Consider the following 15914-nt stretch of genomic DNA (forward strand, 5'->3'; position numbering starts at 1 on the left):
GTTGAAGAAAGAGAATTAAAATATTCGGTGTCATTCAATGACAGCGTGAATAAAAATATTTGCGAGGTTGTGATAATTAAAAGATATTGAAATCAATATATAAGTGATAAAAAGATAATAAAATTCCTTAAAAATAGATAATAAAATTAAATGGACCCTCCTTAAAAAAAATTAAATGGACCGGTTCAAAAAAATAAAATAAAATAAAATGGAAGAAAAAACATATTGAAAAAATAAAATAAAAGGTTGCCGGCGTGATTTGAAGAGAGGTGCTTGTGAAATAAATTGTTGAGAAGTAGTTTTTTGAAGTAGCATTCAACAACTTTTGGTCAAAGCTCATTCCATTCAATTTTATGCATTCTAAAAAAAGTACTTTTTTTAGAAGGTACTTTATTGATATTGTGTTTGACCTAGCTTCTCCTTAAAAATGTAGAGAAGCTGAAAATAAGCCGGGCCAAACGGTACCTTAGTACTTAATACAACAAAAAAGAAAAGAAATTGATCTATATCATAGATTGTGCCTACACTATGCAAATATCATAGGTTGTGCCTATATCATAGGTTTGTTTCCTTAACTTGTACCCTTGTAGAATTTGTTGACAAATCTTGTTAACATTTGTCTTACTTTTACACACAAAAATTATGTGATGGAGCCGACAATGTAAAACTTTCTGCACCAACAATGTATTAAATTTTGTTGACTATCACATTCAAAATGTTCTGAAATATGCTTCACAAGGCTCTCTAAAGTTAAAAATGAATTCTCCAATCTTAATTTTGTGTTCTTTATAGTTAAGGTGAAAGATTTGTGTTCTTTATAGTTAAGGTGAAAAATTTGGATGATGACCGTTATTAAGAAATCATTGTTTTGATGATCATAAGAATAATAAAAATAATAATCATGTTATTAGGAGAGATAATATCATTGTTTCGATTGTATTCATGTGAAACACAAAGGGTCACACAACCGATATTAAAGTACTTCAAATGCACACTCTACATCCGTTCTTGCTGCTTTTTTCACGAGAAAATCATATACTCGTTCCAAACTAGAGGTTCCTAATTCAAATCAAATGGTATACTTACATAGATTCTTCTAGTTTTAACCAGTTCTAAGGTTATTTATACTAGAATAGTAACACGGGCTATCTAATCAAGTCTCACAGAAATGAAAGAGACAGGCATATACCATCACCGTGCTTTCACCATCACACTTCTAGAGGTTCAAATCATCAAGAATCAAGATATACACACATGAGAATTGCATCATCTACAAGATCGTTCTGTTTATGTGTCTATGTCAGCTTGATTTTTAACGAAAAGTGATCTATGGCAGCATAAACAAGATACAACACAAGATAATTATGCAAAAAGAAAAATAATTATAGAACTTACGAGATACTGGAAAACAATTTACTCCATAAGCCGGACAACCAAAAGAGAGACAACCGAAGCACATAAGGATAATGATGGTAAATTTCCCTAGCCTGATAAGATTATTACTACAGGCCACAAGATTGAGTCACCGAAAATAATTCACATGTCTCATAATGTGAACACAAACTACAAAATTTTAAAAACCACCAAGGCAAAGACACGGTGATTACTCTAATGACCAACTACACTCGAACCCAGGTGATTGGATCGGAATATTTATATTAAAAAAATTCTAAAAAGAAAAGAACTAAAAGAAACATCTAGTTAAAAGCAGAGGAAAAACATTTTTTTTTATCATGAAATTTGTTTATCCGTTCTAGTATTACTTTTCCTTCTCGTACCGTTTACTCAGAATCAGTTCTCAGTTAGTAGCTCCACGAGATCTCCCTTCTTCATTTTGGAGAACCCTTTCACGCCACGAGACTTTGCAAGTGCCCTTAATTCAGACATCTTCAGTGCATTCAAATCCTCATTTTGAACCACTACATGCTCATCCACACCCTCATTATTATAGGTTTGTTCGGAGTCATGAGAATCATCATCAGAAAATTCAGGGAAAGACGTCTCATCCTTTGTATCAAGATCAATGTCAGACACAAGTTTAGGTTCTGGCTCGACATCAAGTTTCGAATCTAATTGATCCTGAATGTTCTCATTATCTTCAGTACCTATTGGTATTGCATTAGTATCAGCCAAGTTATTAGAGAGAGGCTGGTACCTAACACGTGGAACAGGAGACTTTCTTTGGAAAACTGACCGAGGCCGAGCCGAAGAAGCAATGTTGGCTTCTCGAGACTCGCCCTTTGGAGCACCTGAATCAGAAAATTTAGAGTTTTGCCTTCCATTATATTGGTTACTTTCTTGCAACTGGTCAGAGTTAAGGTCTTTTCCATCGTCCTCTCCATTACTTCTCTTTCCTTGCTCAACAGAGTGTTTCTTCAATAGGTTGAGGAGGGAATCTACAGCACTTTGCTCTTTAACATGCCCTCGGCGTGCTTCAACTTTCTTTTCTTCTTTGACAGTGGTCCTCTCACGCAACCGAGCTTGAACTTTCCTAAATAATTCAACAATCTCCTTCTCTCTGGGGCCAGGGGATGAAGTGGCCTGGAATTTTCCTGAATTATGCGATACTAATGGTCCATTTTTTGAAGATAACATATCTTCTTCTTCAAAATTCTCAAAGATATCTCTCCCATCATCGTTCCTATTTCTGCCTCTTGATGACCCATGCCTATTGTTTTGCCTTGAGAAATCTGAGTTCCTCCTTGCTTCACATACAAAAGATGCAGCCGTTGAACCATACTTTAGTCCTCCAATTTTGACATGAGAATGAATTCTACGACGACCTAGAGAAGTGCATGAATATACAACAGTTGTTCTTCCAAAACCACGTGAACACGGGAAACACTTGTCTTCTGGCATTCCACAACCTGAAATATATCAACCCAACTCAACAACCACAAAGATAATCGTGTAAGGACGAAAAAAGTAAAGGAAGACATCAAATTATACAAAACACGGTGCCCTATGGTAGCAAACTATCAACCTCTAGGTTTAGTTATGATAGATTAGGGAGCCAACTGTTGAAAACTCAGCTTAGAGACAAACTAATCACACTACAATGACCATGACTTGTGGAAAATCTACAAGCAGCTTATAGATTAACATGCTAATTTAAACTGGTTCAATCATCCAAGAATAAAAAAATCCAGCTTGGTAAGGTTCCCTCTAAGGGTCATAAAAAACATATGCAGTATCCATAAAAAAAGCATATTTTAAATTTACATGTTGAACTTTGAGTATCTACTTTTTACTGGTAAAATGCGTTACAAAAAGAAGGCTCAATCTAAAATGTACTCCATCATAAAGGACACACCAGTTATCCTCTTTTATCACCATTGATTTATTATTTAAAATAAATGAATGGTAGAGACTTATTTAACTAAAAAGGGTAAACCACCATTTTGGTCCTAGAATATGTGATGTACTATTACTATCGTCTCTAAGAGTTGGTTTGGGAGTTTGGAAGGGAGGGGAGGGGAAGGGAAGGCTTTGGAAGGTTGGAAATATATGGAAAAATGGTAAAATCTTTCACACTTTTTGAAAGAATAATTTTTTAGAGAATGATAAATTAATACTTTATGATTAATATATTTTTAATTTTAAAAATATCATAACTACATAGATTAAAATTGAAGAATTCATGTAAACCCTCCAAAACTCCCCAAAACCCATATGCAATACAATTTTTGAGTTCCCCCATTGTATTATGAAGAAAAATGAACCCCCAAAGCCTTCTTTTCTGAATGTCATCTATTTCTTCTACTTGTTCCTTCCTTTTTTTTCAAACCCCTCCCCTCCCTTACCCTCCAAACAAAGCCTAAATGTCCTGTAATTACCAACAATCTCTGATGCCTCTTATGTAAGTAAGTTCTGACTTAATTGAGGACTAAATTGAACAACAAAATGAACAACAAAAAATATATTTGAGGACTAAATTGGCTACCCAGAAACATGTAACAATAAAAGAGACGCTTGTGGATGCGTTTGCAATTTCGATAGATTCATATACTATACTATAGTGTTGGTTTACCCAAATTTTAATCATAATCATCCACAATGTTCTGACTTTTAACATGTAACACATAAGAATTTCATGCCTGAGAAAATTTAAAACAACATAGTACAGACTCAAAACAAAGTGAAAAACCTAAACCAGAGAAAAGGGCACTTCTAATAACAAGTAATGTTACACCTACATCTTAAAATTCTACACCAAGGTTACAATTGGTCATTGAAACGTCAAATATTGGTCACAGAAAAAAAAAACTTCAACCCACTAAGATAACATGATTTACCCAGAAAATAATAGGCAATAAAGTTTGAACCTTTCCTATGAGAAAACCGCAACCAATTGAAAAAACAAAGAAAATAAACCCAATTGAACATACGGTTTTTAAAACCTAGTGTAAAATTTGTATATCAAACCAATCAAATAAAAGGGGTTTTAGAAATTGAAGGGGTTTTTCCAAAACTAATATGAGAACAGTCTTGAATCAAAGAGGAAAAGAGAGATACTAACCAACGTTATTGGCGACGATGAGATGAACCGTTTGCGACATTGTTGGTTTGTTGTGTTGGAGACAGAACACTCGCAGTTTCACTTCTTTTCTCGTAGGTTTTAGTTCGCTTGATAAGGGGTGTTCTCGGTAATATGTTCTTATGTTAGGGGCAAAACTGTCATGTCATTTCATTTTTAAAACATATAAATATTTTTTTTTTTTTTTTTTTTTTTTACAAAAACAAAAATGATATGTATTCATTGATAGAGTACATCAAATACAACATCATATTATTTGTATGTATAAACATAAAAAATACATACAAATTATATGATAAAAATTTATAGAGGGACTTATAAACATACGAAAAAACATCGTATTATTTGTATGCATTTTTTATGTTTATAAATGAAGTGTATCATCTAATTTGAAATCGATGATGAATCTATCACCTAATTTCTATGTTGATGTATATAGCCAATATACAACATGGTATTATACTTCATTTATAAACATGATTTTTCCATACAAATTTATATAGGGACTTGTAATTTGAGGACAAATTTTTATTTATTTTTTAAATGATCTTGTAATTAGGGACTAAGGGAGGATATAAATAATATACTTCCCATCAAACTAAATTTGGTAGAATTCAAGCTTTAATTTATATGACTATATGTACCTTGTGTTTGCAATATTATAAGATAACATTCTTGTTCATAATAGATATATATTATGATAACATTAGCTTGGGATCTAGGAAATGGCAGGGAAAGGAAAATGGTAGCTATCATTCTGCATTCACCCCCACTACCCTACAGAATCAAGAAGAACAACTCTCACAGGTACAGAGAAAATGGTTTATTTGAGGTATCTATCAAATTACAAGTGTTCAACATGTTGATAAGATCGTATTAGTAGAATGCTGCCTATTGTTTTTTTTTTTTTTTATACTTGTTTTGGAGTGTTGAATCAAGAGAAAATGTTATGTTGCTTAAGAATTTGAAAGACCTTTCTCTTGAAGGAAATAAGACACATGAGCTTGGATCCCTGTGGAAATGGATCCTCTCAATTTTGTCTGTCTCATGTTTTCTCTATTTTCACATCTCAACTCTTATGGGGCTTGATAAGTGACGAAAAGGGCTATGATGTGGCCTTTTGACAGATGAGACTGTGCACGTTGCTGACGAAATTGTTTTCAGATGATTTTATTGTCAGTTTACACTGCACTAAGCTGCAGTCAGAAAGTTGATTGGTAGGGCATCATCCTTTGTTGACAGAAAAGAGAGTATATAACACAGTAGCAGAATATGCACTGATTTCCATGAAAGAATGAACTGCCTTGCCCCTAATAAGAACAAGTAAGAGGAAAAACTCTTGCACAATGTTATTGTTGTGATCTGTGTTTGCAAATAGTATGTTTCTTAGTACTAAGTTTCATTAGTATGATCTAATTCTTTCATGATTTGAAATGGTTTGTTTTTATCGAGCTTACGTTGCAGGAGTTGCTGACATTAATGGCTTATTGGAGAGAAATAATTTTGTCTTGGGGTGGTTTAGCACTAAAAAGAATTGCAATGTTAGCTATTTGTACTCTAGTTGGCAATGTAATCCGTAGCAACAATTTTCTGACACAATGTTGAACTCAAGAATAATTCCATTGCCACATTAAAAATCATATATTTATTCTTCATTCTTGCTTCAAGTAAAATACATAAGAAGAAATAGAGGGACAGGTAAACTCAAGAAGTTGGTGCTTCTCAGAACTGAAGTTCAGGCTTTGTGACTTTTCGCCATCTCATCAACATCAAGTTCCATTTCCAACACTGGTGAATCAAAGTACATGCTCCCCTTACTGGCAAGGGAGTAAAATATATCAATAATCAAAAGAACCAGTTCCATTTGTGCACAATGTATTAATCTCATAAATTTGGTTACCTGTTCAGTACACGGTTGTGGTCTACAGCACTTCGCATGCAGTATAGGACTCTGCCAACGATGTTGGTCATGTAAATTGGACCAAATGTTCGACTATCAATTGCTTCCTGCCATTTGAGTTGTGAGCATTGAATAAAGTATCATAATCATTCCTTGTATACAAGAAATTAAGTTCAGCTTACTATTGCAAGTTTGCAACTATTATTTAGGAAGAAGCTATTTTGGTTAAAACAGGTATTAAGCATTTTCACATGCGGAACCCAGGTTAATATTGCAGGTTAAAACACGAACTAAGCATTTTCACTTGAGGAACCCGGGTCACATGCATACATGACCTCAAACCTTATTAATAAAGTCATATGCAAAAATCCAAAAGCTGCTTAAGTGAATTGACGTGGGAAACTATGGCATATTTCATTTGTTAATGAAAGGGGTATTAACTGACAATGGCTACTGAAGTCCAGAATCCATATTTGTCACATGCATACATGACCTCAAACCTTATTAATAAAGTCATATGCAAAATTCCAAAAGCTGCTTAAGTGAATTGACATGGGAAACTATGGCATATTTCATTTGTTAATGAAAGGGGTTTTAACTGACAATGGCAACTGAAGTCCAGAATTCATATACTGTCAACAATGTCAAAATCTATTGACAAATGTAAAATTTGGTATACACAATCTGATAACTCAAAAAAAAAAAATATTAGCCAATCAAACCATTAGTTAAACCTAGTTATCAGGTTAATATTACACACTAAATTTCAGTTCATTCGAACAAGAAGTATGTATCACCTTACATACTTGCATACAATGAATAACTATCAATAGCTTGATTAAATCATATTTTAATGTAAAACTTATATTCCAACAAGAATATAGTAACATTATTTCAGATTGTAACAAGGGTGCATAGTGATCCACCTAAGGATAGCATAAAAGTATAGGCTGTAGCGAAGCTATTTATACCTTGGGTTTCAATTTTTGATTATCAGCTAGTACCCAACATTGATCTTTCTTGAGAACAAATGATTCATCTTTTTCATCAGTAGAAGCCATTTCATAACCTTCAGTCGCAGCTAATCTTCTGACTAGATAGTCGTCTGGCTTTTCAGGGTTCTTCAAGAGAACAACATCTCCTTCATTAACTTCACTGTCAAAGAAAAATGTTTATCACTAACAAATAATGGAGATGATAATGTACATAACGAGCTCCAGACGAAAATGTCCAAAACAAACATGTCTTTGGAAAGGTTGTTTCCACAACTACCACCTGACTTATAGCTAACAAGAAAGCAGCCTTATCATTGCAGCAAGGCTCTCCCTCGAGCAACAACCTTTGAAGCATGGACTCCGACATAGACACCTGACACGACACTGACACGGACACATCGACACCACTAATGTAAAAAATATAGGACACCGACACCGCTGCATATATGTTAAATTATTTATAGACGGTCTAAAATGAAAATCAAAATACATACATAAGCATCTAACTTGAAAAATTTATTTCATTAGAAAAAGTTCTAAAACAAGATATCATAGTATTTGATCTTTATTTATTCATCTATTATCAAGAAAGCTAAAAATGTTATAATCAACTTTAATGTCTATAACCCTAATTGATCTACATTTCTGAAAACATATGTAACTCTTGTATCTACGATATGTGGAAGCGAGAGAGAAAAAAAAATGTTTTAGATATTTGTAATTGTCCGGCAAGGCTCATATGAGTGCTATATAGGTGTCGGACACCAGTCTAAAGAAAAAAATAATTTTATTTATGACACTGGTCTTAGTTGTCCTACACCTATCGTACAAGTGTCATAGGAGTGTAAGACACCAACGTGTCAGACACCGCGACACAGCTAGTCCTAGAGGTGTTTGTGCTTCATAGGCAACAACGAGCAAAGTATTTGTGTGATTGATGAGCTATGAAGTACTGAATGGAAACAAGAACACAAGAAACACAGAAGATGCAATAGTATGATTGATTACAGTGGGTCTGTTGGAAGCGGTATACTCCGAACAAGAAGAGTTGCTCCATTTCCAGAAATAAGAGGGGCCATCTCTTCTCCTTTATTCCAATGCAAGAAGGTCATCCTTCCATTAAAGAATTCCTTTCGGAAAAAATCAAAGCGCTCGTCATGTTTGAATTTTGCAGGACATCCTTTCTCCATCTTCCTAAGTTCCTATTTATATATATATATATATATATATATATATATATATATATGAATAATTAACAATAACATACAAATACTCAAAGCTAATAGAATCAAAATGAGAGAAGAGAGAGACCTTAACGCTGAGATTGAGGGTGTAACAAGCTTTGGCCATAAGGTACCGAATCTGCGTCCACCTCGAAACCATTGTTGGAACAAAACTCTTTTCTTCTTTTTCCTTTTTATTTACTCGCTCTGCACTACAAGGAATGTGAATGCATTATGTTTATGTGTAATAAACGTGAGTGATTGAAATACCAATGCTCAATTTTCTCAATTTACTATTTCACTTTATAATCCTGGTGTTAATATATGCACATATTTTCTCTTTCCTCTTTACACCTTTCTATGTGGCACACCTTCATTGACCAATGTTATATAACATTGGTATCATAATGGTACACAAGTGGTATCCATGCAATTAACCAAGTGATTAAACTTTAAAAAGCTTTCCTAATGAATCATTTGGGAGAATCTAATTTCGATTCCTATCAGGTCTCATGAATAGATAAGAATTTACTTGGAACTAACGGGTGAGAATTATGAGCTTAATTTTTATTTTTATTTTAACAAGCAAAGATGATTATATTAATAGCACACCCACAAAGTATTAGGGACAAAAGAATACAAGCAAATATTTCCTCAAAAAAATACAAGCAAATATTATAATTTTTGAGAAATTAAACAGCAAAACTACATGCCTTAACACAACAAGCACAAAAAACCTACACTAGCTTGAGCGAATCCCGATGAACTAAAACTCTCATGTACGCAGAGTCCGAAAAAGGGTCCCACCGTTTTTCGTGTATTATATGCAGCATTACCCTGTTTTTTTTATATAAGAGGTTGTTTTCAGGATTTGAACCCGTGATCTTTTAATCACGCGACAACAACTTTACAGATACGTCAAGACTTTCCGCTTTAGCGAAACAAAGGATAAAAAATTACAAACCAAAATTTGCTACTTAGACTGTTAGACAAACACCAAACCACACCTATACCAAAATTAAAACCATTCCCAAATTTGAATCAGGCACTTTGATAAACATTACAATCGACCTAACTCCCTGATGCATAGACTGCACTCCACAGGGAACAAATCAAAATTTTATTCATCCTTGATGACAGAAATCCACACTGAGAACTACCAAAACCAAGCAATCTTAACAACAACACCAAACCAAAATATGAGAAATAAATAATAAATAATCAGACACTGGTCCATATGATAACAACCCACTAAACCAACATCTTCCAATCAAAGCGCAAGGCACGCACTAGTCCACACAACCAAGACATGCTCCAGCCATTGCACAATGTCGTAATCTGTGCTATTAGATTAGAGCTTCAGTTAGTTCCAAGAGAACATTTTTACCTCATCAATCATTTGATCAATACTAGTATCCTTGTTTTTAAACAACTTATCATTTCTTGATTTTCAAATACCTCATATACCGGCAAACCAAATCACAATAACATCAGCCAAATGTCACTAGGACTTCACTTCTTTTCGTCATTGGGCAGAGAACAGAGGGAAAATAAGCTGCAAACATGGTTTTCTCAGTGTAGCTTTTTATCATCATTAGCCATCAACAAAGACTAAAAATTGATCAACCAAGTTTAGAGCCAAATGACTTATAGAGCAAGAGGCAAAGGAGTCCTTTGCCAGAACTTCGATTTACAGCAATGTTGAACTCAATCTTAAACACATGCAACATCAAATTTTCTTGTTGGGAAAAGATTCAACAAGTTGTTTAATGTGTAAACTTTTTTTTTTTTAATAAGCAAAGCAATTTATTAGAAGAAAACCCAATCACAAGGTGTGAGAAGGTAGCAGATCAACAACAGAGCAGTCTCCAATACACATATCACCAATACATTCTCAAATCCTAACCCAATAATCCGACAAAAATTAAGCTATATTACAAACGTCTCATCCAAAACCAAACAAATAGAAAAGATAATTAAGTTAACTTGAATCTATTATGCCTATCCAAAACCCCTCTAAACCAACAAAATGTCACCGAGATTACAAAGAAATTCCCAATGATAATCCATTCATGACCAGAAAAACTAAACTATTGCAGAACATATCCTTAACATAAGTCGATTATGCAGACTTATGTAACCATCCCATAGCAACAGTTTAAAAATCATACATTTATTCTTCATCCTTACTTCAAGTAAAATCCATAAGAAGAAATAGAGGAACAGGTAAACTCAAGAAGTTGGTGCTTCTCGGAACTAAAGTTCAGGCTTTGTGACTTTTTGCCATCTCATCAACATTAAGTTCCACTTCCAACACTGGTGAATCGTAGTGCATGCTAACAAAACTGGCACGGGAGAAAAATTTATCAAAAATCAAATAGAACCAGTCACATTTGTGCAGTGTATTAATCTCAGAGATTTGGTTACCTGTTCTGTACACGGTTGTGGTCTCCAGCACTTCGCAGGCAGTATAGGACTCTGCCTATGATGTTGGTAATGTGAATTGGACCAAATGTTCGACTGTCAATTGCTTCCTGCCATTTGGGTTGGGAGCATTGAATAAGTATCATAATCATTCATTGTTTACAAGAAATAAAGGAGTCGAGAAACATAATCAGTATACCACGGAAGATCATACTATCCCTTGCGGAAACTTTCACTTAATGCTTAAGATATAGTTTAGTTACAAAATTTCAAAGCTGTAAAAACTAAAAAGACATCAAAGGACTAAAAAATTCATGTTCAAACAATTATTTTCTCAGTTTTCACTTAACATGGGGCCACAATACATAAAAAACTTAAGAGCTAGCCACTAAGCATTAACCTAAGTTGTTAGGAACCCGAATTAAAGAGAAACAAAAGAAATAGTATTATTGATTGAAAAGAAAATATTACAGAAGATTATCCCTCTGTAATCCCAGAGCAAAAGCTCCTCAGATACGAGACATTTCTCTCTCTGCCCAAAACCAATAAGGTTCCTAATTTAATAATTCTGAATTCCCCCTACTGTTGTGGCCAAATGGTCTTATTTATACAAACTAAGGGCATAAACTGCCTGTAACCGCTCCTAATCAATACAAATACTGCATATTATACAAAATGCTAACTGCTCCTAAATAACTATATATTAAAATAACTGACTGCATCAGCGGTTACCCTATCAATACCACCCGATACCTAACATAAGTTCAGGTTACTATTGCAGATATATTACTTAGGAAGAAGCTAATTCGGTTAAAACGGGAATTAAGCATTTTCACTTGACGAACTCAGTCAAAATTAAATTCAGCTTACTATTGCAGCTACAATTTAGGAAGAAGCTATTTTCGTTCAAACCGGAATTACACATTTTCACTTGAGGAACCCAGGTCACAGGCATACAGGACCTCGAACCTTATCAAAGCCATAAGCAAAATTCCAAACGCTGCTTAAGTGGATTGACTAGGGAAGCTGTGGTATATTTCATCTGTTGAGGGAAGGGGGTTTAACTGGCAATGTCAACTGAAGTCCAGAATCCAGATACTGTCGACAATGTCAGCATCTGTTGACAGGTGTAAAAATTGGTTTACACAATATGATAACTAAAAAAATAAAAAATTAACCAATCAAACCATTAGTTAAACATAGTTATCATGTTATAATATTAACACTCAATTTCAGAGCATTCAAACAAGAAGTATGTATCACCTTAAATTCAATTAATAAATAATAACTAATAATAGGTTGATTAAATGATATTTTAATCTAAAACTTATATTGCAATATGAACAGTAATAGTGTTTCAGATTGTAACATGGGTCCATACTACTAATAGTATAAAAGTACTGATAAATTGTCAATTTAAATATAGGCTATAGCTAAGCCATTTATACCTTGGCTTTCAAATTTTCATTTTCAGCCACTACCCAGCATTGATCCTTCTTAAGAACAAACGATTCTTCCTTTTCATCAGTAGAAGCCATTTCATAACCTTCAGTCGCAGCTAATCTTCTGACTAGATAGTCTTCTGGCTTTTCAGGGTTCATCAAGACCACAACATCTCCTACATACAGTCGTCTGTCAAAGTAAAATATTTGTCATTGACAAATAATGGAGATGATAATATGCATAACAAGCTCCAGATGAAAATGACTATAGTCAGTTAATCTCTTAACTAACTTTTGTCGAACTCAAGAATAACAAGAACAAAGTGCATTTAAGACCAGTTCCATATTTTGAAATCGACACAGTAAGATGGTTTCAAAAGAAATATTCTTTGCACCGCAGAGAAAAATCTACACATAACCACTGTCCATTGCCGGGGAAGATCATGAAATCAGTCAAACCACTGGAACCAGCTAATTTATAACTTAAAAAAAAAAAAAAATCCAAAACAAACATGTTTCTGAAAAGGTTGTTTCCACAACTACCACCTGACCAATGGTAACAAGAACGCAGCCTTATCATTGCAGCAAGGCTCAACCTTGAGCACGTTACTGAATAGAAGAAAAACAACAACCTAAGTATTTGCCTACTAGGTGGAATCGGCAAATCAAATGAAGCCGTAATGTCCTATCCTATCATAAAATGTATCTAATGCAGTAGTGCTCCAATATTCACATCCAAAACTTCAGCAATGGTTCGAGTACTATAGCTTTCCTTGATCTATCTCTACATCTAACTATTGGACAACCTATCAGATCTACCCTCCTAAATGATGCTTCTAAGGGTCTTCTCCACCTCACCCAGACTACCAAAAATGAAAACTCTGACATCTTTTCCAAAATGCAAACTACCACAACGTTCCTTCCAACAATTTATTCATAACCTTATATTGTTTGGTGAACCACTGGTCTACTCATCTATCTTACCTTTTTTGTCTAGCAACACCGACTGAACAAAAACATAAATAGAAAATTAATAATGATAATGGAAAACAGTCCAGACCAAGTTAATAATACATTACAACATAACAGAGAAAGGAACTAAGGAAGAATATCAACAAATTTTGCACAAGCAACCTGGTTATAACAAAGATTGAAGCATTCAGGCCAAAACATAAAACGAAATCTTTTATGGTGCATCCAAACCGAGCTGCTATATAATATGAAAAATTTGAGCAGATGAACTAGCAAGGTATTACTTCCAAACATAACTAAAGTCGTTACAAATTCATGTGTCATTCATGACCTATGAAATGAAATGAACCATTGAATGGAAACAAGAATGCAACAAATTCAAAGGAGAAACAACACATGAAACACACAGATAAGTTATACAATATGTGTGCAAAGATGAAATAAAAAGTTGTAGGAAATGAAATCAGTACAACGCCAAAAACGAATTTAGTCCCTAATAAAATATAGCGAATTTTGTTTTTAGTCCCTGTACCCACTTTGTGGTGCCTGCATATACAAAACTACATGTTTTAGTCCCTAAAAGAGGGGCTAAAAGTATACTATTTGTATTTTTCAGGGACTAAAAAGTGGGTACAGGTGACTAAAAACAAAATTCGCTATATGTTTAGCGACCAAAAACTTATTTAACCCTTAAAAAAATGCTTAGAACATTAAAACAGGTCCAATCTCTGTATGTGTATTTTTATTCAAAGTTTAAATGACCATGTTGAAGCCGAAAACTAATTTTTAAATTAGACATGTTTCGTCATTGTATCATTCAGGATACAAATCAGACGTGTATGTGTTATTTAATGCTGTGGAAGTAGATTGCAGAAACCAAACAAATGGTTTAAATGCGGCAGAAAACTGCACGGTGTAAATACAATTTAACAAAATGTTATACAGGGAAAATGGTTTTCACCATAACATGCAGACGCAACATAAAAGATAACTTTGGCAAATACATGTAAATATTTCTTCATCATGTGTACACTCAGTTCCATTTAAGAGTTAAACTTTGGCAAATATGTGAAGGGCTGGTAACATAAAATGGCAGTCTACTATCTAAACACACACTTAAAAAAAAAAATAACTAAAAGATTTTCTGAGCAATGCTTGCATGCTATTCAATACTGGTTGATGATACAACACACCAAGAGTCAAAACTTTTGCATAAAAGCATGTAGAATTGAAAGCATCTTTGTTGTATTATCTCAAGCAATAAAAACATCTTGCAATAGAATTCAATAGAATTGCACAAAAGGGCAACGTATGATATATTAGATGAGTCAGATTACCTTAGGTCTGGAATCGGTAATCTCCGAACAAGAAGAATTGCTCCTTTTCCAGCAATAGCAGGGGCCATCTCCTCTCCTTTGTTCCGGTGCAAGAAAGTCATCCTTCCATGACAGAAGTGTTTGAAAATAAAAGTTGCTACCTCGTTTTCTTTGACATGACCTCCTATACGGTTCTGTCCAATTTCAACATTGTATCAGTCAGAAGACACTTCTAAGGAGAACTTTGAAGTGCTTAAAATGTGATACACAGCTGTGGGACTCAAACTACAAGGAAACATGTTATTGTAAATGCCGTTGCTCTGTTGATAACTTCACCATTGTTCCAAATGCTTTACATTATGGTTCTTTATTATGTAGCATACACAAAGATAGGCCTTAAGAAGCCACCTCGCCTTCAAAATCTAAGTTCAAATAAACTAAGAGTAAGTTTGGTTCCACTTCTAGAAGGACTAGAATTGATTCTGGAGGTGTAGAATTGATTCTGATGATTCTAGTTGAAGCTAAGGAACTGTAGTTTTTGATTCTAGAATTGATTTTCACACACAAATTTATAGTTCAACTCACTTTTACATGAATGTATCGAAACACAAATCACTTTTAGTGAGAGTCACTTTTAACCAAAATCAATTCTACATAATCAACTATCTATCAAAATCAATTCTTCCCCATCTTGTTGAAAGCACTCAAAATCTTCCACATATTGTGTTTAGCAGCCATAATGCGGCCAATTGAGACCGGAATAATGGATTTTAGGGACGAACAGATAAAATTCGTGGATAACTCAAAACATTCTAAATGATTCCAGTGCAGTGCAGTAGCCACATCAACATAAACATACTAACAAACTTAAAAATGTAAAATGATAATAACATCACAAGACTGAAAAATGGGACAATTACAAGAGAAGAAGGAGACCTTTAAGGCGAGAGAGGAGGCGTATTGAGCTTTGCTTGCAAGGTATCGTAACTGCGTCCGCCAGGAAACCATTGCTGCGGAATTGCGCTGCAGCACTATTGTGTTACACTCTTTGTTTTATTTTAAACTAATTCTTTTGTTAAAAATTTAAATTTAAATCTCTCGTGAT

At 34.1% G+C, this 15914-nt stretch overlaps 3 protein-coding genes across 3 annotated transcripts; all 3 read right to left on the bottom strand.

The window, feature by feature from the left end:
• Nucleotides 1-1458: 1458 nt before the first annotated feature.
• RHON1 (Rho termination factor) lies at nt 1459-4591 on the bottom strand. The gene is made up of 2 exons (XM_085728538.1): nt 4520-4591; nt 1459-2867 (listed from the first exon to the last, which is right to left on the bottom strand). The coding sequence occupies exons 1-2, from the start codon at nt 4557-4559 to the stop codon at nt 1792-1794; spliced, it is 1116 nt and encodes a 371-aa protein (XP_085584664.1). The 5' UTR covers nt 4560-4591; the 3' UTR covers nt 1459-1791.
• A 1547-nt stretch (nt 4592-6138) lies between these two features.
• Nucleotides 6139-8933, bottom strand: LOC146956340 (mitochondrial ATP-independent inner membrane protease subunit 2-like). Its single transcript, XM_085728540.1, has 5 exons — nt 8744-8933; nt 8441-8634; nt 7409-7592; nt 6438-6544; nt 6139-6354 (listed from the first exon to the last, which is right to left on the bottom strand). The coding sequence occupies exons 1-5, from the start codon at nt 8813-8815 to the stop codon at nt 6273-6275; spliced, it is 639 nt and encodes a 212-aa protein (XP_085584666.1). The 5' UTR covers nt 8816-8933; the 3' UTR covers nt 6139-6272.
• A 1501-nt stretch (nt 8934-10434) lies between these two features.
• On the bottom strand, nt 10435-15858 carry LOC146956341 (mitochondrial ATP-independent inner membrane protease subunit 2-like). Its single transcript, XM_085728545.1, has 5 exons — nt 15746-15858; nt 14831-15003; nt 12528-12711; nt 11083-11189; nt 10435-11000 (listed from the first exon to the last, which is right to left on the bottom strand). The coding sequence occupies exons 1-5, from the start codon at nt 15815-15817 to the stop codon at nt 10919-10921; spliced, it is 618 nt and encodes a 205-aa protein (XP_085584671.1). The 5' UTR covers nt 15818-15858; the 3' UTR covers nt 10435-10918.
• Nucleotides 15859-15914: the final 56 nt, after the last annotated feature.

The sequence above is a fragment of the Medicago sativa genome, chromosome 1 (assembly GCF_051527215.1).
Source record: "Medicago sativa cultivar Bolivia chromosome 1, Bolivia_mono, whole genome shotgun sequence".
Taxonomy (NCBI): Eukaryota; Viridiplantae; Streptophyta; class Magnoliopsida; order Fabales; family Fabaceae; genus Medicago; species Medicago sativa.